The sequence below is a fragment of the Rhineura floridana genome, chromosome 12 (genome assembly GCF_030035675.1).
Source record: "Rhineura floridana isolate rRhiFlo1 chromosome 12, rRhiFlo1.hap2, whole genome shotgun sequence".
NCBI classification, from domain to species: Eukaryota; Metazoa; Chordata; class Lepidosauria; order Squamata; family Rhineuridae; genus Rhineura; species Rhineura floridana.
In genome coordinates this window covers 3,806,913-3,824,803 of record NC_084491.1, presented here as the reverse complement: position 1 = coordinate 3,824,803, position 17,891 = coordinate 3,806,913, and the positions used below count along the sequence as shown (strand labels likewise).

The following is a 17,891-nucleotide window of genomic DNA, read 5'->3' as shown; positions in this document are numbered from 1 at the left end:
GGTTTTGATTTAATCTGGATTTACTCTTACTGTGGAAAAATCCAATAATTGTTTAACAAAGCACAGAAATGGTAAATCCAGATTAAACGGGGGGAGGTATATGGGATGGCATTTTGATGAGAATGAAGTTGTGTGGACGCTGCAAATAAATAAAGAATCAGGTGCATGAACAGCGCTGAGTCCACAATAAGCTGCCGTTTAGAAGTGCCCCTGTGAATCAGACAAGTATAGCAGGGATCAGAGGGGACGTCTGGTGGCAAGACCAGGTTTGGTGCTGGGCTTCATACCTGTGTCTATTCTGTGCCCAGCAACTCCGACAGTGGAGGAAGTAAATAGCCATCAAGGCTAGTAGCTAGCCTTACCCTCAATGAATTTGTCTCCTCTTTTAACACCATCCAAGTAGGTGATTTCCGTAGTTTAACTAAACGTTGTGTAAAGTAGTACTTTCATTTGTCTGTCTGTCCTGAACTTTCTTGAACTACGAAAGAGGGACAAACCCTTTCCCTATCTAGAGAGAAAGCAGACTCTTCTCAAGAGGGGGATGGATTGTGCCTATGATGTGCCAAATCCGTCTTGGCACCTTCTTCCATGGTTTTGCTGGCATGGGCGCTGTACATTTATGACTTGACCTTGCTGGCTGTGTGGATTAATGAGATAATTTGTGTGGATCACTGAATGCTTGAAATGCAATGTGAATGAAATATTATTAAAAACAACAAATTGACTTGTGACAGCTACAGCACTGGCTTTTAAAACTTGTCTGTTCACCCAGGCTTTCCCTGAGGGGTGATCTAGCTATGTTGATGTATTAATTTGATGTACTTGTATTTGTTGTCTGGATGTAATTTTATGCTGTACACCACCATGACATTTTTCGTAATGTTGGCAATACAGCCATTTTTGCAAACAAATATGGCTATGTGATGTGGCTGCAAAAAAGGCAAATGCTATTGTAGGCTGCATTAACAGCAGTATAGTTTCCAAATTGCGTGAAGTATTGGTTCCCCTCTATTCAGCACTGATTAGCCCTCATCTTGAGTACTGCATCCAGTTCTGGACACCACACTTTAAGAAGGATGCAGACAAACTGGAACAGGTTCAAAGGAGGGCTATGAGAATTATCAGGGAGCTGGAAACAAAGCTCTGTGAAGAGAGACTGAAAGAACTGGGTATTAGTCTTAAGAACAGAAGATTAAGGAGAGATATTATAGCACTCGTCAAGTACTTGAAAGGCTGTCATACAGAGGAGGGCGGGGATCTCTTCTCGATCGTCCCAGAGTGAAGGATATGGACTAATGGGCTCAATTTACAGGAAGCCAGATTTTGACTGAACATCAGGAAGAACTGCCTAACTGTTAGAGTAGTATAACTGTGGAACCAATTACCTCAAGAGGTGATGGGCTCTCCAACACTGGAAGCATTCAAGAGGCAGCTGGACAGCCACCTGTTGGGTATGCTTTAATTTGGATTCCTGCATTGAGCAGGGGGTTGGACTGGATGGCCTTATAGACCCCTTCCAACTCTATGATTCTAATAAAACAAAGCATAAGGCATGGTATAACTGGGCTGGTCCATCTCTAGGCCCACCTCTGAAGTGTCATGCATGCATCAGTTTCTACACTACAATATTTTCCTTCTGCCATGTTTTATCACATGCTCTGCATGTGCTGAAAATGCATAAGAGAGTCTACATTTTTCTTCTCACTGCTCAGAAACAGACTGGGTAACATTCCAGACCCTCTAAAATGTACAATAGCTTTTAGATAAAAACTGTTGTCTTTCTGGTTTATAAAACATTTCAGGACATTTCTTTGCATGCATGTGACTGGAACTTCCCAGCTGTGTGGCAGTGCCATAGTCCTAGAAAGGGGAAAAAAGGGAGTCCCAGAGAGGACTCCTGGGAACTGTAGGCTCCCTCTCACAGAGCTACAATTCCCAGCACTCTTAGCAAACTACAGTTCCCAGGACTCTTTGGGGGAAGTCCTGTGGTTTAAATGTATGGTGTGGATCTGCCCCACTTTAGGCCCCCTTCATATGTTAATTGTGTGAAGGGGTTCCCATCTGTACAAGGGGCCATGGGAACATGCTGCTAGCTCCATTTCCCATTGCACAGCTTCCACCGGCCTTGTCCCTTACATCCACACATTGATTGTGGATGTCTGCGTAGGCCACAGGGAAAACTTGCCTATGTAGGCTTCCCCAGTGCAGATGGTCACGGTCAACATGTGGATGTTGCAAGCTGAGCCAGGGAAGCCATGCTACAAGCAGCACTTGGTACTGAAGAAGACCCCTTCGCACAGTTGATGCATGAAGGGAGCTTTAGAGCTTTGCTTCCAGGGAAGAACAGAATACATTATTCCTTTAGGACAGCCAACGTGGCTTTCTCCAGATGGACTGTAGTTCACATCTGCCCCAGACAGCATGGCCAATGGTTAGAGGAATGAGTGTAGCTGGAATCCAACAATGACCTCTGGAGGGCACCACATTGGCTATCCTTGCTATAAGATTTGCATGGTAAGGTAGTGGCAAATTCAGAAGTGCAGGGTCCCTTCACAGGCACACCCCTCCCCCCTTCTTTTGCTACTGGGTTGAGAATGAGATCCTTGTTAATGCCTTCTTCCACAACAACGGATGTCCCTAGGAGCCAATGAGCATGAAAAGAGACTGTTAGTCTCCTCAGTGGCGGACTCCCTTTCTTTCACTCTGGTTGGCTCCAATCAGCAGGAAAGAACAAGGAAGCATGTGAGAAGACTCTTGTCAGTGGCTAATACACTCCCCTTTCATACTGATTGACTCATGGGATGCTGGAGACATTGGGACCCTGTTCCCAAAAAAGTAGGAGGTCTAAGACTCCTGAGTCCCTAGACCACTATATCCCTGGATTTGTAGCAACGTTTCTGACATCATGAGCTGTGTCCAATTATGTTCTACTTAAACCCTTTGAAATCATTGGATATGACAACTAACTTAAGTCCATTAATTTCAGTGGGCCTACTCTGAGTAGGTATTATTTGGCTACAACCCCATTATTGTACATAATGTAGTTATCTTTGTGTCTGCACGCTCATGCCCAAAATGTCATACATTGGAGTCCGGAGCTGGGGGTGAAGTAAGGGCCCCACCACAGTCCAGTGGCCCAGGGCCCATTATGGCCATGATCCAGCCCTGTTTCTTGCTTTCCCTGCAATATGCCAATTCATTTGATTGTCCTCTTCCTCCTGCTCATCTGAAGTACTGAGTTTTCAAGTAAAGACATATTTCATTTGAGCAGGTTTCCCTCCCCCATCTCTGACTCTCAACCCCTCAGAAGTTTGCTCAAAGGAGCCTGCAGATCAATGGCATATAAAAAGTCAAGGGACAAATTTCCACAGGCAGCGCTGGTCTGAAAAAGTTTTAATGCTTATTGAAGGGTTAGAAAGAATTGCATAAGAAGAAGAGGAAGAAGAAGAAGGACGGAGTCTCCATGCTGTGGAAGAATCCAGCTCTGGCCTTTAGAAGCACTTCCTGTGGACAATTGAAGGGCCAGCCTCGTCGTATTCTGGTTTGCTGATCCACATCTGCTGGAAAGTGGAGAGAGAGGCCAGGATGGAACCGCCGATCCAAACGGAATATTTGCGCTCGGGAGGAGCAATGATCTGTCAAAACATTTGCAAAAGAGCATTAATTAGTGAAATAGAGATCACGCACTTTCCATGGATACTTAAATGAGAAGCACAGTGGAAACCTGGAGCTGCAGTCCAGTGTGAATCCACAGCAGCTGCACAGTGGCCCTGAAAAACGTTGCCAATGGTGCAGTGTCCCAAGTCTCCAATATGCGGCTCTCAGAATGAGGAGAACCTCTTCCATGCACACAAGCAGAAAGGTGCTAATGAAGGACAGTTGCCAACATTTAGAGTGAGCTCTGCACTTTTGCCTTGAACAGCAACTTGACTTGGAGATCTTGCAGGTAGTAACATTTATCACAAACACTATAAAAGGCTTTGCCTGCTGATTTCTGTGCATCAAGCTACCGTTAAGGGTATAAGAGCAGGAAAGGAGTGGATATTTTTGCTGATCAGTTGATAACCAGATAAAGATGCAAGTCTAAGCAAGAACAAAAAGTCAGTTCTGATCTGAGCAACAGTCAAGACCCACTAACCTACGCCAGTTGCTTGATATATGCAAATCACTGCAGATTTGCCCAGTTTGTAAAATTTGAGTTGGACTGCATTCTGTGTTTTGTTTTAAATGCAGAATTGTGATACGTCAATGGGTCATAATCCATCAGAGCATAACAGCAAGGTTTCTCTGTTTTCGACAATTGGAAAGAGAACAGTCCTACATGCTCATAGATAATCCCTCCCATAGCTGGCAGTGGGTAGCCCACGTGTACACATGGATCTGCTCCCAAAGTCTGCTGTCCTGCCAAGTTGCAGTGGGATGTGAGCAAACAGCTGTTAGGGAACTTCCCACCGCCACCACCAAAAAAATAAAAGAAAATAGGTCGAACATGCCTTTATCTTCATTGTGCTGGGAGCCAAGGCTGTGATTTCCTTTTGCATTCTGTCTGCAATACCAGGGTACATGGTGGTACCTCCTGAAAGGACATTGTTGGCATAGAGGTCTTTGCGGATGTCAATGTCACATTTCATGATGGAATTGTAGGTTGTCTCGTGAATGCCAGCAGATTCCATACCTGTGAGAAACAGCGCATGTTCAGTGGTGCATCCATACCAATTCAGATGGGAGCTCAGTAAAACTAACTTCTTTCAGCCATTTTCCACTGGTTTAATCACAGCAGCTGCCCCAAACGATGGGAACATAGAAAGCAGTCTTATACCTAGTCAGGTCATTGCTCCATCTAGCTCAGCATTGTCTATACTAACTGGCAGCAGCTCTCTATGGTTTCAGACACTCCCAGCCCTCCCTGGAGAAGCCAGGGATTGAATCCGGGACCTTCTGAATGCAAAGCAGATGCTCCTATCAATGTGCTGCAGTTGCCGTTGATACTTTAGGGTTAAGTCCTTTTGGGGAGCAACTCTCATGTAGCTTTGTGTCTTTACCCTTCAGTGATTTAAGTGCTCAGCTGGCTAGGGGAAAGCAAAAGCAGCTGCTGTTTGCCTTGGAGAGCAGTTGCTATTTAACTGGACTTGAATTGCTACTTTATGTTAACACTTGCCATGATAGTTAATTTTATCCTACTGTGGAATTATATAACAAGAATGGAAAGAGTTCTCGTATACAGTGCCCTTGAATTGTTTGTGGATTTTGCATTGTTAACTGGTGATTTCAAAAGTATTGAATTGAAAATGTATGGGTTTATTGTAGCATTTTTTTTTGTCAGATAAAATATTGTTTATCTTTCGAGATTATTGTACATCCTTTTGTATGGTGTTGTATGTATGATACTGCTTTGGGATCCTTACTTGAGGAAGAAGCAAGGGACAAATAAAGTGAGGGGAGAGAGACTCTGCTTGTCATCAGGGGAGGGATGTTTCCACCTGCCTTGCCACACCCTCCAGCCCTGGAAGGCTTCAAACACAGCTTCTTTCAGAAGACTTTCTGGTCCTTTGGGTTGAGCTGTGGGGGTCAGGGGGATGGAAGAGATGTTTGTATCAGCTTGGGGGTAATTTTTTAAAATATTTTTGCCTTGGCTTTGTTGTTGAGCTTTATGCTCATTTATACTTTGACATATACCTTTTTTTCTTAATGTGGTAGTGATTATACTTTTTATTATGTGTTGTGCTACAGCATTTGGACTGTTTGTGTGAACCACTTTGAGCACATGTGTATTTGTGGAAAATGCGGTATATAAATAAATTTAATAATAATAATAATAGTAATAATAATAATAATAAAATGAATGAAAGAAGGAATGCTATATCTTCTCTTCATGATTTACTGAAGTGTTCAGGTTGAAATATCAAAGTCAAAGACCACTGCATCAAGTCACCTAATTAGAAAAGAGTCCCAAGAGTGATGGCAAGACGGTGTTCCATGCCTAACCTCAAGCACTTTGACCTCAGATTCCGGGGTTGGACACTCACCAATAAAGGATGGCTGGAAGAGAGTTTCTGGGCAACGGAATCGCTCATTGCCAATGGTGATGACTTGCCCGTCGGGAAGCTCGTAGCTCTTTTCCAGGGAAGATGAGGAAGCAGCTGTTGCCATCTCATTCTCAAAATCCAGAGCGACGTAGCACAGCTTCTCCTTGATGTCACGCACAATTTCTCGTTCAGCTGTGGAAGGCAGAAGCATATTACACCAAAGGCCACTTTACTCTGGGTAGGGCAAGGTGGCCGACTTGGGGCATTAAGTGCAGCAGAGAGACAGACAGGCTTCTCGGCTTAAAGGCTCTCATGCATAAGCAGCCTTGGTGCAAAGTCAAGTTGCACAGTTTCAAGGAGACTTGTGTGGGGTCACTTCTCAATAGAGTGTGACCCTAGTTAGCTAATGGGAGGGGTGCCACTTTGGATTTTCCACCTCAGGCAGTCAAAGTGTCTTGGCCAGCCCTGACTTGTACAGCTCAGTGGGGGACAAAGTAGGAGCAGCAGCAGGTGAGAACACTTTCTTCATTAGCTCAAAGGAAAGGGTTTCTTGGTCCTTTCATTCCATTTCACCAGCACCTTTTTTCTCCTCCCGTTATTCACAAACACCACAATAGCCTCTGGAGTCTCAGTGCACTTGATAAGACAATCTCAGAACAGGTGGCAGAGTCTGGTGCCCGGGGAATCTGTCACAGCAGGTTCCTTGACTGTTGCAGACATCCCACACTACGCTGAACATACCACACTATGCTGAACCTCGTCCCTTTGACTGAAGCACTTAATTTGTAGTCTTAAAAGGGGATCACAGTGTCTCGGTCTGAGTTGTCCACAGCTTCCACATGCAAATGTGGTAGGTATACTGTATATACAGGTAAGTTGGCATATGGTGGAAGATAAACTAAGGGCATGTCCACCAAACAGGGCCGGCATCAGGCACGCCAGGGCCCTTGAGCACCAGCGTGCCCGAACACCCACACGCACACATACCCCACCTACCTACCTTTCCCTTGGTGAATACTGCCCACGCTGTGTGTGCATGCCTGCCATCAACCAAGATGGCGGCCGAGGCTTCCCTAAGGGACTGATGCCTCTGCCACCATCTTGGTTGATGGCATGCATGCGTGCTATGCGCACACATCCCTGCCATCAACCAAGATGGCGGTAGGGAGCTCCCTCTTGCAATCTGCGGCAGGGTCGGGAGCCTATGCTGCCGCAGAACACAGAAAGGAGCGCTACCCACCTACCCTGAGGGGCCCTTCAGGGGCCCCTTGGGACCCAGGGGCCCTTGTCCAGGGTCTGACCTTGCCGCCCTCTGGCACCAGCCCTGCTACCAAATTAAGAACATTAAGAAGAAGATTAAGATTAAAAGGAGCCTTCTGGATCAGGCCAGTGGCTCATCCAGTATCCTGTTCTCACAGTGACCAACGAGCTGCCCCCCACTAGAAAGACCTGTGCAAGAGCACTCCCTCCTCCTGCAGTTTCCAGCAATTGGTATTCAGAAGCATCCTGCCTCTGACCATGGAGGCAGTGATAGCCATGATGGCTAGTAGCCATTGATAGCCTTCTCCACGAATATGCCTAATTATCTTTTTAAGTCATCCAAGTTGGTGGCCAGCATTGCCTCTTGTGGGAGTGAATTCCATAGTTTAAATTGTTTTGAGTTGCTTTTCTGTAGTCCATCTCTATCAAGATTCTCAGCACTCTCCCACAATGACAACTCCTAGTTGTTCAGTAAAACTTTCCTTGCAGCGAGGGAGGCCACAACAGTTAAAGCGACAGTTTTTAGCACTGGGGGAGTAAACGGTGTGTTTCTGCACTCCCACCCCCACTCCTGGCAATATGGAAGCTGATCTTCATGACAGAAAAAGGAATGCTGGAGCAGCTCTTCCAAAGCCCCCAGTTTCTCCTTACCAGTAGTGACAAAAGAGTAGCCCCGCTCTGTAAGAATCTTCATGAGGTAGTCCGTAAGGTCACGACCGGCCAGGTCAAGACGCATGATTGCATGGGGCAGGGCGTAACCTTCGTAAATGGGCACATTGTGAGTGACGCCATCACCAGAGTCCAGAACAATGCCTAGGGAGAAGAAAGAAGACTTTGACAAACACCCATTTCTCTCTTTGTATGCCAAAATATTACTCTGGGTATATAAAGAGCTGTGGATCATTCATTCATTCATCCGTGCATTCATTCATTCATTGCATCTGTATACTGCCCCATAGCCAAAGCTCTCTGGGCGCTTTATAAAATCATAAAGTGCTTGTTCATCAGCACACTAGCAGGAGCAGGTGTACACCAGCCTATTGTGAGGCGCAACCACCAGCCCCCTGCCCCATGGCCATCACAATCACAGCAGAGGCAAGTGTTTGACTAGAAGTGACCCTGAGCAGGTGCACCGACATACGTGAGCCTGCCTGGATCTCACCTCATGATTACGCTTCACAACTTGCAGCTGAATGTGAGAACTGTCCACAGTGGTTTTGCAGGAGACCTTAACCCATAGAACGGGGGAGCTAACTTTGTGCACTCCAGATATTTGTTGGACTACATCTCCTATCATCCCCAACTATTAACCACGATGGCTGCTCAGGTTGATGAGAATTGTAGTCCAACAACATCTGGAAGGCACCAGGTTGAGGAAGGCTGTCTTAGAACCAGGTTCCCTTCTTCCTAGAGTTACAGTCAACAGAGAAGAGGGAATAATGGCTAAGCCACTTGTACAGTCTGTAGTACAATCATGCCCTGTGATTCAGTCAATGCAGCTGCTTTCAGAATGGCAGTAATTGTCTCCCCAGGTAGGATAGCACCTCGGCTACAGAATGGCCCAGGGGTTGAATTTTTTCCCAGATTTGCTGGTGACTTGCATAGAATTCAGACTTCTGAAGATTGAACAACTGAAGCAAAGCACTCACCAGTGGTACGGCCAGATGCGTAAAGGGACAGCACGGCTTGGATTGCAACATACATGGCAGGGACGTTAAAGGTTTCAAACATAATCTAGAAGGGGGAAATAGAGAATGAATGGCAGGCAGGTCATTCTGAGGCCCTGCACATGGATCTCCTCTGGCAACTCGTGCAAGACATCTCAGGGCCTGAGACAGACATCCCAAAAGATCAGCACCCTTCTCCCATTAATCTACACGGGGCACAATCCACTGGAAAGTTGTCCTGCACAAGCCTTAACTGAACTGAAAAGGAGCTGCACAAGAGCAAGGCATCTCCATGGGGCTTGCACAGCAAAAGTTCTCTCCAAATAGCTTGCTCCATCTCTGCCTCAGCTACGCTTAGTGGCTCCCAAATCTACTACTTGCAAGCAGATGCACCATGGTGGTACAAGTTCATATGTACCACCTTCCTCCTGTGTACCTGGCAAATGCTCCAGGGTGGAGCACATGGCCATCCAGACCCTTATGATGATAAGGCTCCCACTATATGTTCTTCTGAGTTATGGTAGGAATGGGTGAATCTGTCAGTTTTGGGTTTACTCAGATTCTCATGTTTTTCAGCCTTGTTCGGTTTTCCATGTTTCCACATCAGTTGGCAATTTTTAAAGAAGTCATCAGCAGCATTTTAGTACAAATTTCTTCTAATATTCCCCTTTTGGGTATGCATTTTGTATGCCCGATACACTTTTGCAAGGCACTTCCCCCTAATTTAATGTATTGCTTCTTCATTATTATCACCAATATATGCATTTTTATGCACTCTTTACCATAGAATGTGCATTTCTGTACACATTATTTGCTTGGAGAACTGTGTGGCAAAATGTGGAGACGTGTGCATTCTGAAGAATGGCTGCGTTTTGGTTCATGTATTGTTTTGGAAAGCGCAACTTAGGGAGGTTTGCCTTTAAATGCGAAATGAATGGAATTTCTCCTCCATCCCTAGTTCTGGCGCTCACTTGAAGAGGAGTCAGGGGCTGATAGGATGGGATCACCCAGCATGCTCTTAAGCATCACAAGGGATCCTGGGGCACACCTCTGAGATTGCACATGGCTTCTTCACTGGTGCCCATAAAAGCAGTGTTGCCACTGTATATGTTTGCACAGTGGGGAAGAGAATCACGGGATGGCATTTCTGATGCAGAAGCAGAAGGGAAAGCATTCTTGGTAATGCTCAGGTAGAACAGGATGGGGGGATTTACCTGGGTCATCTTTTCTCGATTTGCCTTGGGGTTCAGGGGTGCCTCTGTCAGAAGTGTGGGGTGTTCTTCAGGAGCCACTCGCAATTCATTGTAGAAAGAATGGTGCCAAATCTGGACAAAGTGAATGAACAAAGAGTTGCCAGTGATGCCACCTGCTTTGCCTTACTCGCCTTTATTTTCAGCACTTTGCAGGTTCTAATTCAGGATGGTCAGTGGTTGTGAAAACACTCCTTGCCTCGGTGTTACTCAGGGTTTTGCCTGTCATGCCCACTGATGGCTACTCAAAGCTGCTGAGATGCCCTTTATATTTCTCATTTATATTTTTATGCTATTGCTCTCAGATGCGCTTTCTGTTAAAGCAAAGGACCATGGTCAGTTTGCCTCTTCAGGAGATCATTTAGGAAGCACAGTCATTCCCCAGACCTTGTCCTTCAAAGCCAAATAATGCTCAACCACATGAACTCCATAAAAATGGATCTTTTATGGCTGAAAGGCACTAACCTTGTTATAGGGCCTGGCTACCTAGAGCACGTCAGACTGTATAGTAAAACATGAGCCCAGCCCCTGGAGAATTATGTGGCCCTCAAGAATATAAGTTAAGTGAAGGAAATTCACCAAAGGAAAGTTTCCCACCACCCCCACAGTGAGTGGTACCCCTGAAAAGCCTGTCCTCATGGTCAGGATGCTTTCATGTAGGACTGATTCAGGGGAGTGGCTGCTGGAGACAGGAGGGGCAGGGAACTTTCCTTGCATGGACTTCCTTCAGTTACCTTATCTTAGTATCTAAGCCAAAATGTCTGGTAACCCCTAGTTTAGCTCAAAGATCAGATAAGCTTGCCCACTGAGATCCTTGAGGCACAGAGGATGTTGATTTTGGACATGTTTAGGGGAAATGTAAATACGTTGAAGCTTTTGGGTGGGGGGGATGCTTTATTTTAGGCTCTGATCAGACTCAGCTGAACTTCCCTTCATAAAGTTTGCTGTGCTATTCGTCTTCTTCAGGCCCTCACATTAGCCCAACTAAATGACTGAGCTGCTATTAGGTATGAAATTCCTCTAAATCGTACAGTTCTTCTGGAATTGGTCAAAAATGCAGTTAGAAAGCCACTGGAATCTAGTAAGGAGTTTATTAATTGCCATTCCATAGTATCACATTATCCAAATTATCATACCATATGATATCATACTATTGCAAGATATTAAGATTGGAGAAGGAGGGCTTACTGTGCACTTTGCTGATGAACAAACATACACATTATAAAAGACTCCAGGAAGTCATTTCATTTCCTGCTGGAACAGATTGAAGTCACAAGAAAATGTAAGCCAGGAGGCGCTGGCTGTTGTTTAAAGTATTATTGCATGCTTATGTCTTTCTATCTTAATATAAAACCTCCATTTAAAAACCTGAATTGAGGCATGAATGTAGAGCAGAATTCCTCACCGCACCTTTTCCATGTCGTCCCAGTTGGTGATGATGCCATGTTCAATGGGGTATTTGAGAGTCAAGATTCCCCTTTTGCTTTGGGCCTCATCCCCAACATAGCTATCTTTCTGGCCCATTCCCACCATCACACCCTAGGAACCAAGAAGAGAAACATCAGCTCCCTTCCCCGCTTCATCCCCAGGCAGAAGGCCTTCAAAACGATGAACACACCACAACCACCAACATGCATTCCCCCTTCTCCAGAGGCCTGACCCACCTTGAACTATATGAGGAGCAGGGGTGTAGTTGTCTGGGGTCACAGGGTGTTATAGACACCTTTTGGGGCGCAGGGTCCCTGTGTACAAGCCAATCAGCATGAAAGGGGAGTATGTTAGCCACTGAAAAGAATCTTCTCACTTGGCAAACAACATGCTTCCTTGTCCTTTCATGATGATTGGAGCCAATCAGAGTGAAAGGAGGTGAGCAAGTCACTGAGAAGACTCTTCTCAGTATCGAACACACACCTCCCCTTTCATGCTGATTGGCTCACAGGGTAAGTGAGCTTCATGGCAAAGTACTTTGGTCTCCCAAATCCTAGTCCCACACTTGGCTTCATTTCAAAATTCTTAAAATCAAAATGTTTCTGGCTAACCCCCAGAGAGAGGGGTGGGGGGCTATGCACGTAGCAGTTTAATTCTGGTTCTGCAAGAAGAGATGGTGAATCCTGGGGACGTGGGTGGGACTATCATAAAGGGACCCCGCACTTCTGAATTTGCCACTACACTACTGATGAGGAGAACAGACAGATATACAGTTTTTAAATTAATAAACGAGCAAACAACAACTCCTTTTGGGTAAATCTTTTTTCCCCCAGCCTCAAAGCTAAAATTTCATAGTGGCTACCTAGGAGTATGAGCTGGGATGAGTCAGGGAATCGTCAGTTCAAATCTCACCTCAGCCACTAACTCATGGTAAGGGGATTTTGGCAAAATCATTCTGCCTCACAGCCCTCTTCTCCCCATGCTGCTACACAAGTACAATGATGCCAGCCTTTACAGCTCTCAGTAACAAAACGTGGACTGCTTTATCTTCACAAACAGAGTCACGATGACCAGCTCTTGAACATAAAATCTGCATTTTGAACTCTCCCTCTCTGCATACGCAAGAACATTGGCAGGCACCAGCCTCAAGCCTGATTCAGCCACCACAGTGTCACTTCCTGCATGACATTAATGCAGCCACATGAATAGCCATGAGTGAGGTCTAAAAGCCACAGCTACTAGCCATGGCCAGTTCAGCTACAAAATGAGCTGCTTCCTTGTGCTCAGACTCCTCCCCCGTGTAAGTCTTAATATGTTGGAGGCCTTTGCTCCCAAACAGCAGCAAGGACCCAAAATGTCCAACAGGTTTTTCTAATCTTATTCCATCAAATAATTTCCAAGTATCTAATTGACTCTTATCCCTGATAAATTCTCTCAGGCGGCTGAACCAAAAGCAGAATCCCCTCGGTTCCACTATGCTGGTATTTTCTAAATGTTGGTGAATTGGTGCCACCAATTTCTTTTAAAAAGGGGTAGCTTTACAAAAGAGTCGGTGTGGTGTAGTGGTTAGAGTGTTGGACTATGACCTGGGAGACCAGGGTTCGAATCCCCACACAGCCATGAAGCTCACTGGGTGACCTTGGGCCAGTCACTGCCTCTCGGCCTCAGAGGAAGACAATGGTAAACTCCCTCTGAATACCGCTTACCATGGAAACCCTATTCATACGGTCGCCATAAGTCGGAATCGACTTGAAGGCAGTACATACATACATACATAGCGTTTCAAAACTCTGGGATAGTCTAATGTTGATACTGACAGCCTTTTAGCAAATTTCACAGTGCATTTTCTTCAGTGAATGAAATATGGGGTCCTACAGTATCTGATAAGAGAAATTACTGATCAATCTCTTGTGATAATTTTGGGATGGCTTTATGAAACAGACAGTTTCTTATCTCCAAATGTTCTGAGTTGTATAATCACTTCCTAGCACAGCCTTTTGGTATTATCTTGCTTGTTCCTAATACATTGTAGCATTATTCTCCCTTTTTATTTTTGATTTACGATTTGTAGCTGTTCATCTTCTGTTTCTTTGGATACTTCCTTTTGTATATTTATACTTTTGGTAACAACAAAATTTACAAATCTAGTATATGCCATATATCAACCTTTGCCAACCTGGTACTCTCCAGTTGTTGTGGACTATAACTCCCACCAACCCCAAGTGGAGGGCACCAGGTTGGCAAAGGCTGCCAAATACAGTACCCTTCCTTTCCTGGTAGGAGAGCACCTGAAGCAGCCCATCAAATCAGCTTCACCAAATCTGGCTTTCTTTTGTGGCCTTCAGAAGAGTTTATTTACCCACAGGGCTTTGAATCTGGTTCTTCATATGTTTTGCACCAAGCACCATCACTGAAAACACCCAAAGGGAACTCGGGGCACAAACCTGGTGACGTGGGCGACCCACGATGGAAGGGAAAACTGCACGGGGGGCATCATCACCGGCAAAACCAGCCTTGCATAGCCCGGAGCCATTGTCACAAACAAGGGCGGTTGTCTCCTCTTCACACATGGCTTCAATTAGAGGTGGTGCCGGGACACGGGACACCTGGAAGAAGGAAGATCAGGAAGGACACATAGCAATCGTGCAGATGGGTTCTTTGCTGGCAAAAGCAAGGCCAACCCTACCACTAGGCAGAGTGAGGCAGTGGCCTCAGGCAGCAGATGCTGCAAGCAGTGGTGATGAGGAGTTGGAGGACAGAGCTGTGTGTGCATTGCAATCTGCCCTTTGCCCCTAAAGCTAGATGGATGCCCCATCACCAGTGTGGAAGAAAGAGTCAAACGCCAGGCTGATGGGTTTCCATATGTGGAATTGGGGGAGGCCTATCTTGTATTTTGCCTCAGGCAGCAAAATGTTTTGGGCCAGCCCTGAATGAAGGACTGCTAGAAAGAGCTTCCGTGCTGTGGGAAGCAGTAGACCAGAGAGACTAGCCCAAGGGCCAGTTAGAAGGCAACCAATGAATCCAACCCACTACCCTGACAGGATATCCCAGAAAACTTATCTGCACTACAGACTTAAAACTAGTTTGACAGTCGTTTCCTCTTGTTTGACAGAACCTACCCTAGTTCTGTGAGGCAGGGAATCCCTAAGAGAGTTATTACCTGGACATTCGCCAAACTGTCATTCCCAGGATTCTTTGAGGGAGTTGTGACAGTTTTACTGGCACAAAACTGCTATAAGTTTGTGATAGAGTTACTGTGTTCAAGTAGAATTAGTTCTTTTGACCCTTTAGCACAGCCATCCCCAGTCTGGTGTCCTCCAAATGTTTTGGACCATAACTCCCATCAGCCTCAGTCAGGATGGTTGTAGGATACTGGAGTTGATGGGAGTTGTAGTGCAAGACATCTGGAGGGTGTCAAGTTGGGCAAGGCTGCTGTAACATCTTTGGGGCTGTCCTCCAGCTCCTTTTCAGTTCCTTTTCAATGGACCAACCGAAACATCGAGAGTTGTGATAAATCCATGGGAGCAAGCTGCAGAGATACACAATGCCAGACTGAGAAAACCCTTCACAATGTCAGTGGGAACAGGCGGCTCATGGCAAATAAACCATCATGAAGGCGCTACGGCCATACTACCATGAACAGGTCTGATCTTGTCCGATCTCGGAAGCTAAGCAGGGTCAGGCCTGGTTAGTACTTGGATGGGAGACCACCTGGGAATCCCGGGTGCCAGAGGAAGGCAATGGTAAACCACCTCTGAATACCTCATACCATGAAAACCCTATGAATATATCCAAAAAAGATTCATAGGGTTGCCATAAGTCATAATCGACTTGAAGGCATGTAACAACAACAACAATCGTGAAGGTGAGCTGATTGAGAGCTCCTAAATTAGCTGGTCTCAGCACAGCTGACTCTGACACAAAGGTAGCATTCCATTTATTGCTTTCCTTCGTAAAAAGCTGGGGAAACACTGCAAGTTGCAAGGATAAGCCTTGCAAGGATAAGTCTTCACTGTCACATTTAAAAAATGGAGTGGGCAAATTCATGAGGATTATATACTGATGCAGTACACCCCTCAACACCAAGTACCAGAGATAAATAATAAGGGAAAGCCAGGCCAACACCTGCTTGAACACTTCCCACTTGATGGCCCCTGATGGAAGCCAAATGTTGGAGTGATCTGATCCAGCAAGGCAGATATTCTGTTCTTACTGCTTATCCAGTGAGATTTCCTCTTCCAGCCAGGTGCTTCAAGTCTGACATCACATTTTTCACATTTCATCCATGGCCAAAGGTGGCATCGTTATGACCAGAGGGTTACTGCCTCACTTTCCCTGCTGCCCCCATAACTTGTTTCACTGATTCAATTGTCACTTGGAAATAAATATTCCAATTTAAATGCCACTCAGATTTAAATCTTATGTTTTTATTAATGCTGTAAATAAAACTATTTCCAAAGAAGCAGAAATGCCAAGACTGTCTCAGCACACATGCAGACCCAAGGACGAGATTCTGATCTTACAGTAGGTGCCCAAAGGAACATGGTTTAATTTGGCCAGAAGTCACTGATGCTTAGTCCCGCATCTTTTCTTAATCCCAGGACTCAACCTTGAAGCAAAGTAAGCAGGACTGAATGGAGATGCCCCAGAGCAGGAGCAAAGTGCAGTACCTTTCATGCTGGCTGACAAAAAAAGTTTTCACACATCAGAGATTGTGGATCCCAGCATGGTGTTTCCAACCAGATTTGAACCTCAACCTCTGTTAGTCTAAAATTAATCCCTGGGTGAATGGAGCAACACAGACCTGGCAGGATCAGAATCCAGAAGTATGATTCTTCAGCTTATATCCCCTGACACCCTTTTAATTTCAATTTCCTTCCCTTTATGGTGAACTTAAATATTCTTTTTGTAACACACAAACACCGGTCTGTGTTCATCTGGAAATTTCCTAAATCTCTTGGTGCGTGTAACAACAGACCCTGATCTTTTTACTTGTCCAAAAAGCTACAAGCATGAATCAGGGAATAAGCATGGCATGCCACGCCAGTCTAGAGGAGAGTAAACAGAAACATGAGGTTCATCACAAGCTTTTCCCAAAAATGGAAATAATCTTTCCAGCCCCTGGCTTCCAAAGGGAAAAAAGGCCCCTCCCCACATATTTCCTGCAGTTCTAGGCACACCAGGCTGCATTTACGATATAAAGAAAGATGAAACTGTCCGACTGTGAGAATAACCAATATTGATTTCAGCTTGTATCGAGAAAAACACAAATGTTATTAATGGAATCAAGAACTTGAGGGGGGCTATGCAACTGATAGCATGTGGACAGATAACTTTAAATTATTTGACATCCACAGGAATAGCAGTCCAAATAGCAGTCCACCAATAATGTGGTCTCCAAACTACCAAACTGCGCTTTAAAAAACCCAAAAAACTTGGCCCCTGATTGTACATTGGACCATAAACGCAACGTCATGACCTTTTCCTCTATCTCCCAAGTGCCAAATGCAGAGAGGCATACACCCATGATACAGCAGTGGAGGAGCTGTGGGATTTCTCATTACTCTCGCAACTAACACATAAAGATAAACACATGCACACAAAGAGAAAACTACAGAAACTTCTTCAATGAAGTGCCAGGGCTTAGGGCTCTGTACCCCAATGGGTTCTTCTGGAAACTATTGGAAAAATAAAGAGGATCCACCAATGTTCTGCAATCCATTTATCAGGTCCAGTTCCCCACAAGGCACCCCCAGGGAGCAATATTCAGGCCCAGTCCAAATCTGGATAAGGAGAAATGTGATTTGTATTTTATTTTGTTTTTTTCACTTCTCCCTTGCTGCAAAAGGACTCTTGCCTTTCCCCTGGAGGAGACAACTCCCTTCTCATCAAGAAGATTGTTCGATCTATGCAAGCAAAATCTGTCTGTAGTTACTCACCGAGTACACTGGAAAAGCTCCTTTCCTTGGGGACTCTGTTCTGACGATGCCTTTGGTATAAATACCAGAAAGACTATAAAACCTCAGAGGCGGATCTTTCCCAAACCAAGATCCTAAAAAGGCTAACGGATAGTATGTTAGCCATATAAGGTGTTTTATTTCATTATATTGACCTTGGACTGATGGTAGAACAGAGCCGGGTGAATTATTATCTTAAGAAAAATGTATGCAGGAAAAAAGTTGGGAAGCAACGCCTCATTTATGAATATACTCCTTTTATGCTACACTTCAATAAACAAGTGAGGGGTAAGTCCTTATAAG

At 45.1% G+C, this 17,891-nt stretch overlaps 1 protein-coding gene and 1 pseudogene across 1 annotated transcript; one reads left to right on the top strand and one right to left on the bottom strand.

Moving 5' to 3' along the window:
• Positions 1–3,378: 3,378 nt before the first annotated feature.
• ACTG2 (actin gamma 2, smooth muscle) lies at positions 3,379–17,677 on the bottom strand. Its single transcript, XM_061593377.1, has 9 exons — positions 17,571–17,677; positions 14,076–14,237; positions 11,614–11,742; positions 10,168–10,278; positions 8,936–9,020; positions 7,938–8,099; positions 6,027–6,218; positions 4,494–4,675; positions 3,379–3,635 (listed from the first exon to the last, which is right to left on the bottom strand). The coding sequence occupies exons 2-9, from the start codon at positions 14,199–14,201 to the stop codon at positions 3,492–3,494; spliced, it is 1,131 nt and encodes a 376-aa protein (XP_061449361.1). The 5' UTR covers positions 14,202–14,237; positions 17,571–17,677; the 3' UTR covers positions 3,379–3,491.
• LOC133368913 (5S ribosomal RNA) lies at positions 15,249–15,367 on the top strand (annotated as a pseudogene).
• Positions 17,678–17,891: the final 214 nt, after the last annotated feature.

Excerpts from the sequence above, each read along its gene's own strand:
- ACTG2 (XM_061593377.1), bottom strand. The coding sequence starts at position 14,201 with ATGTGTGAAGAGGAGACAACCGCCCTTGTTTGTGACAATGGCTCCGGG. Across the intron at positions 8,100-8,935 it reads CGCATCTGGCCGTACCACTG|GCATTGTTCTGGACTCTGGT; the intron begins GTGAGTGCTTTG and ends TCTTCTCCCTAG. Across the intron at positions 6,219-7,937 it reads CTACTCTTTTGTCACTACTG|CTGAACGAGAAATTGTGCGT; the intron begins GTAAGGAGAAAC and ends TGCCTTCCACAG.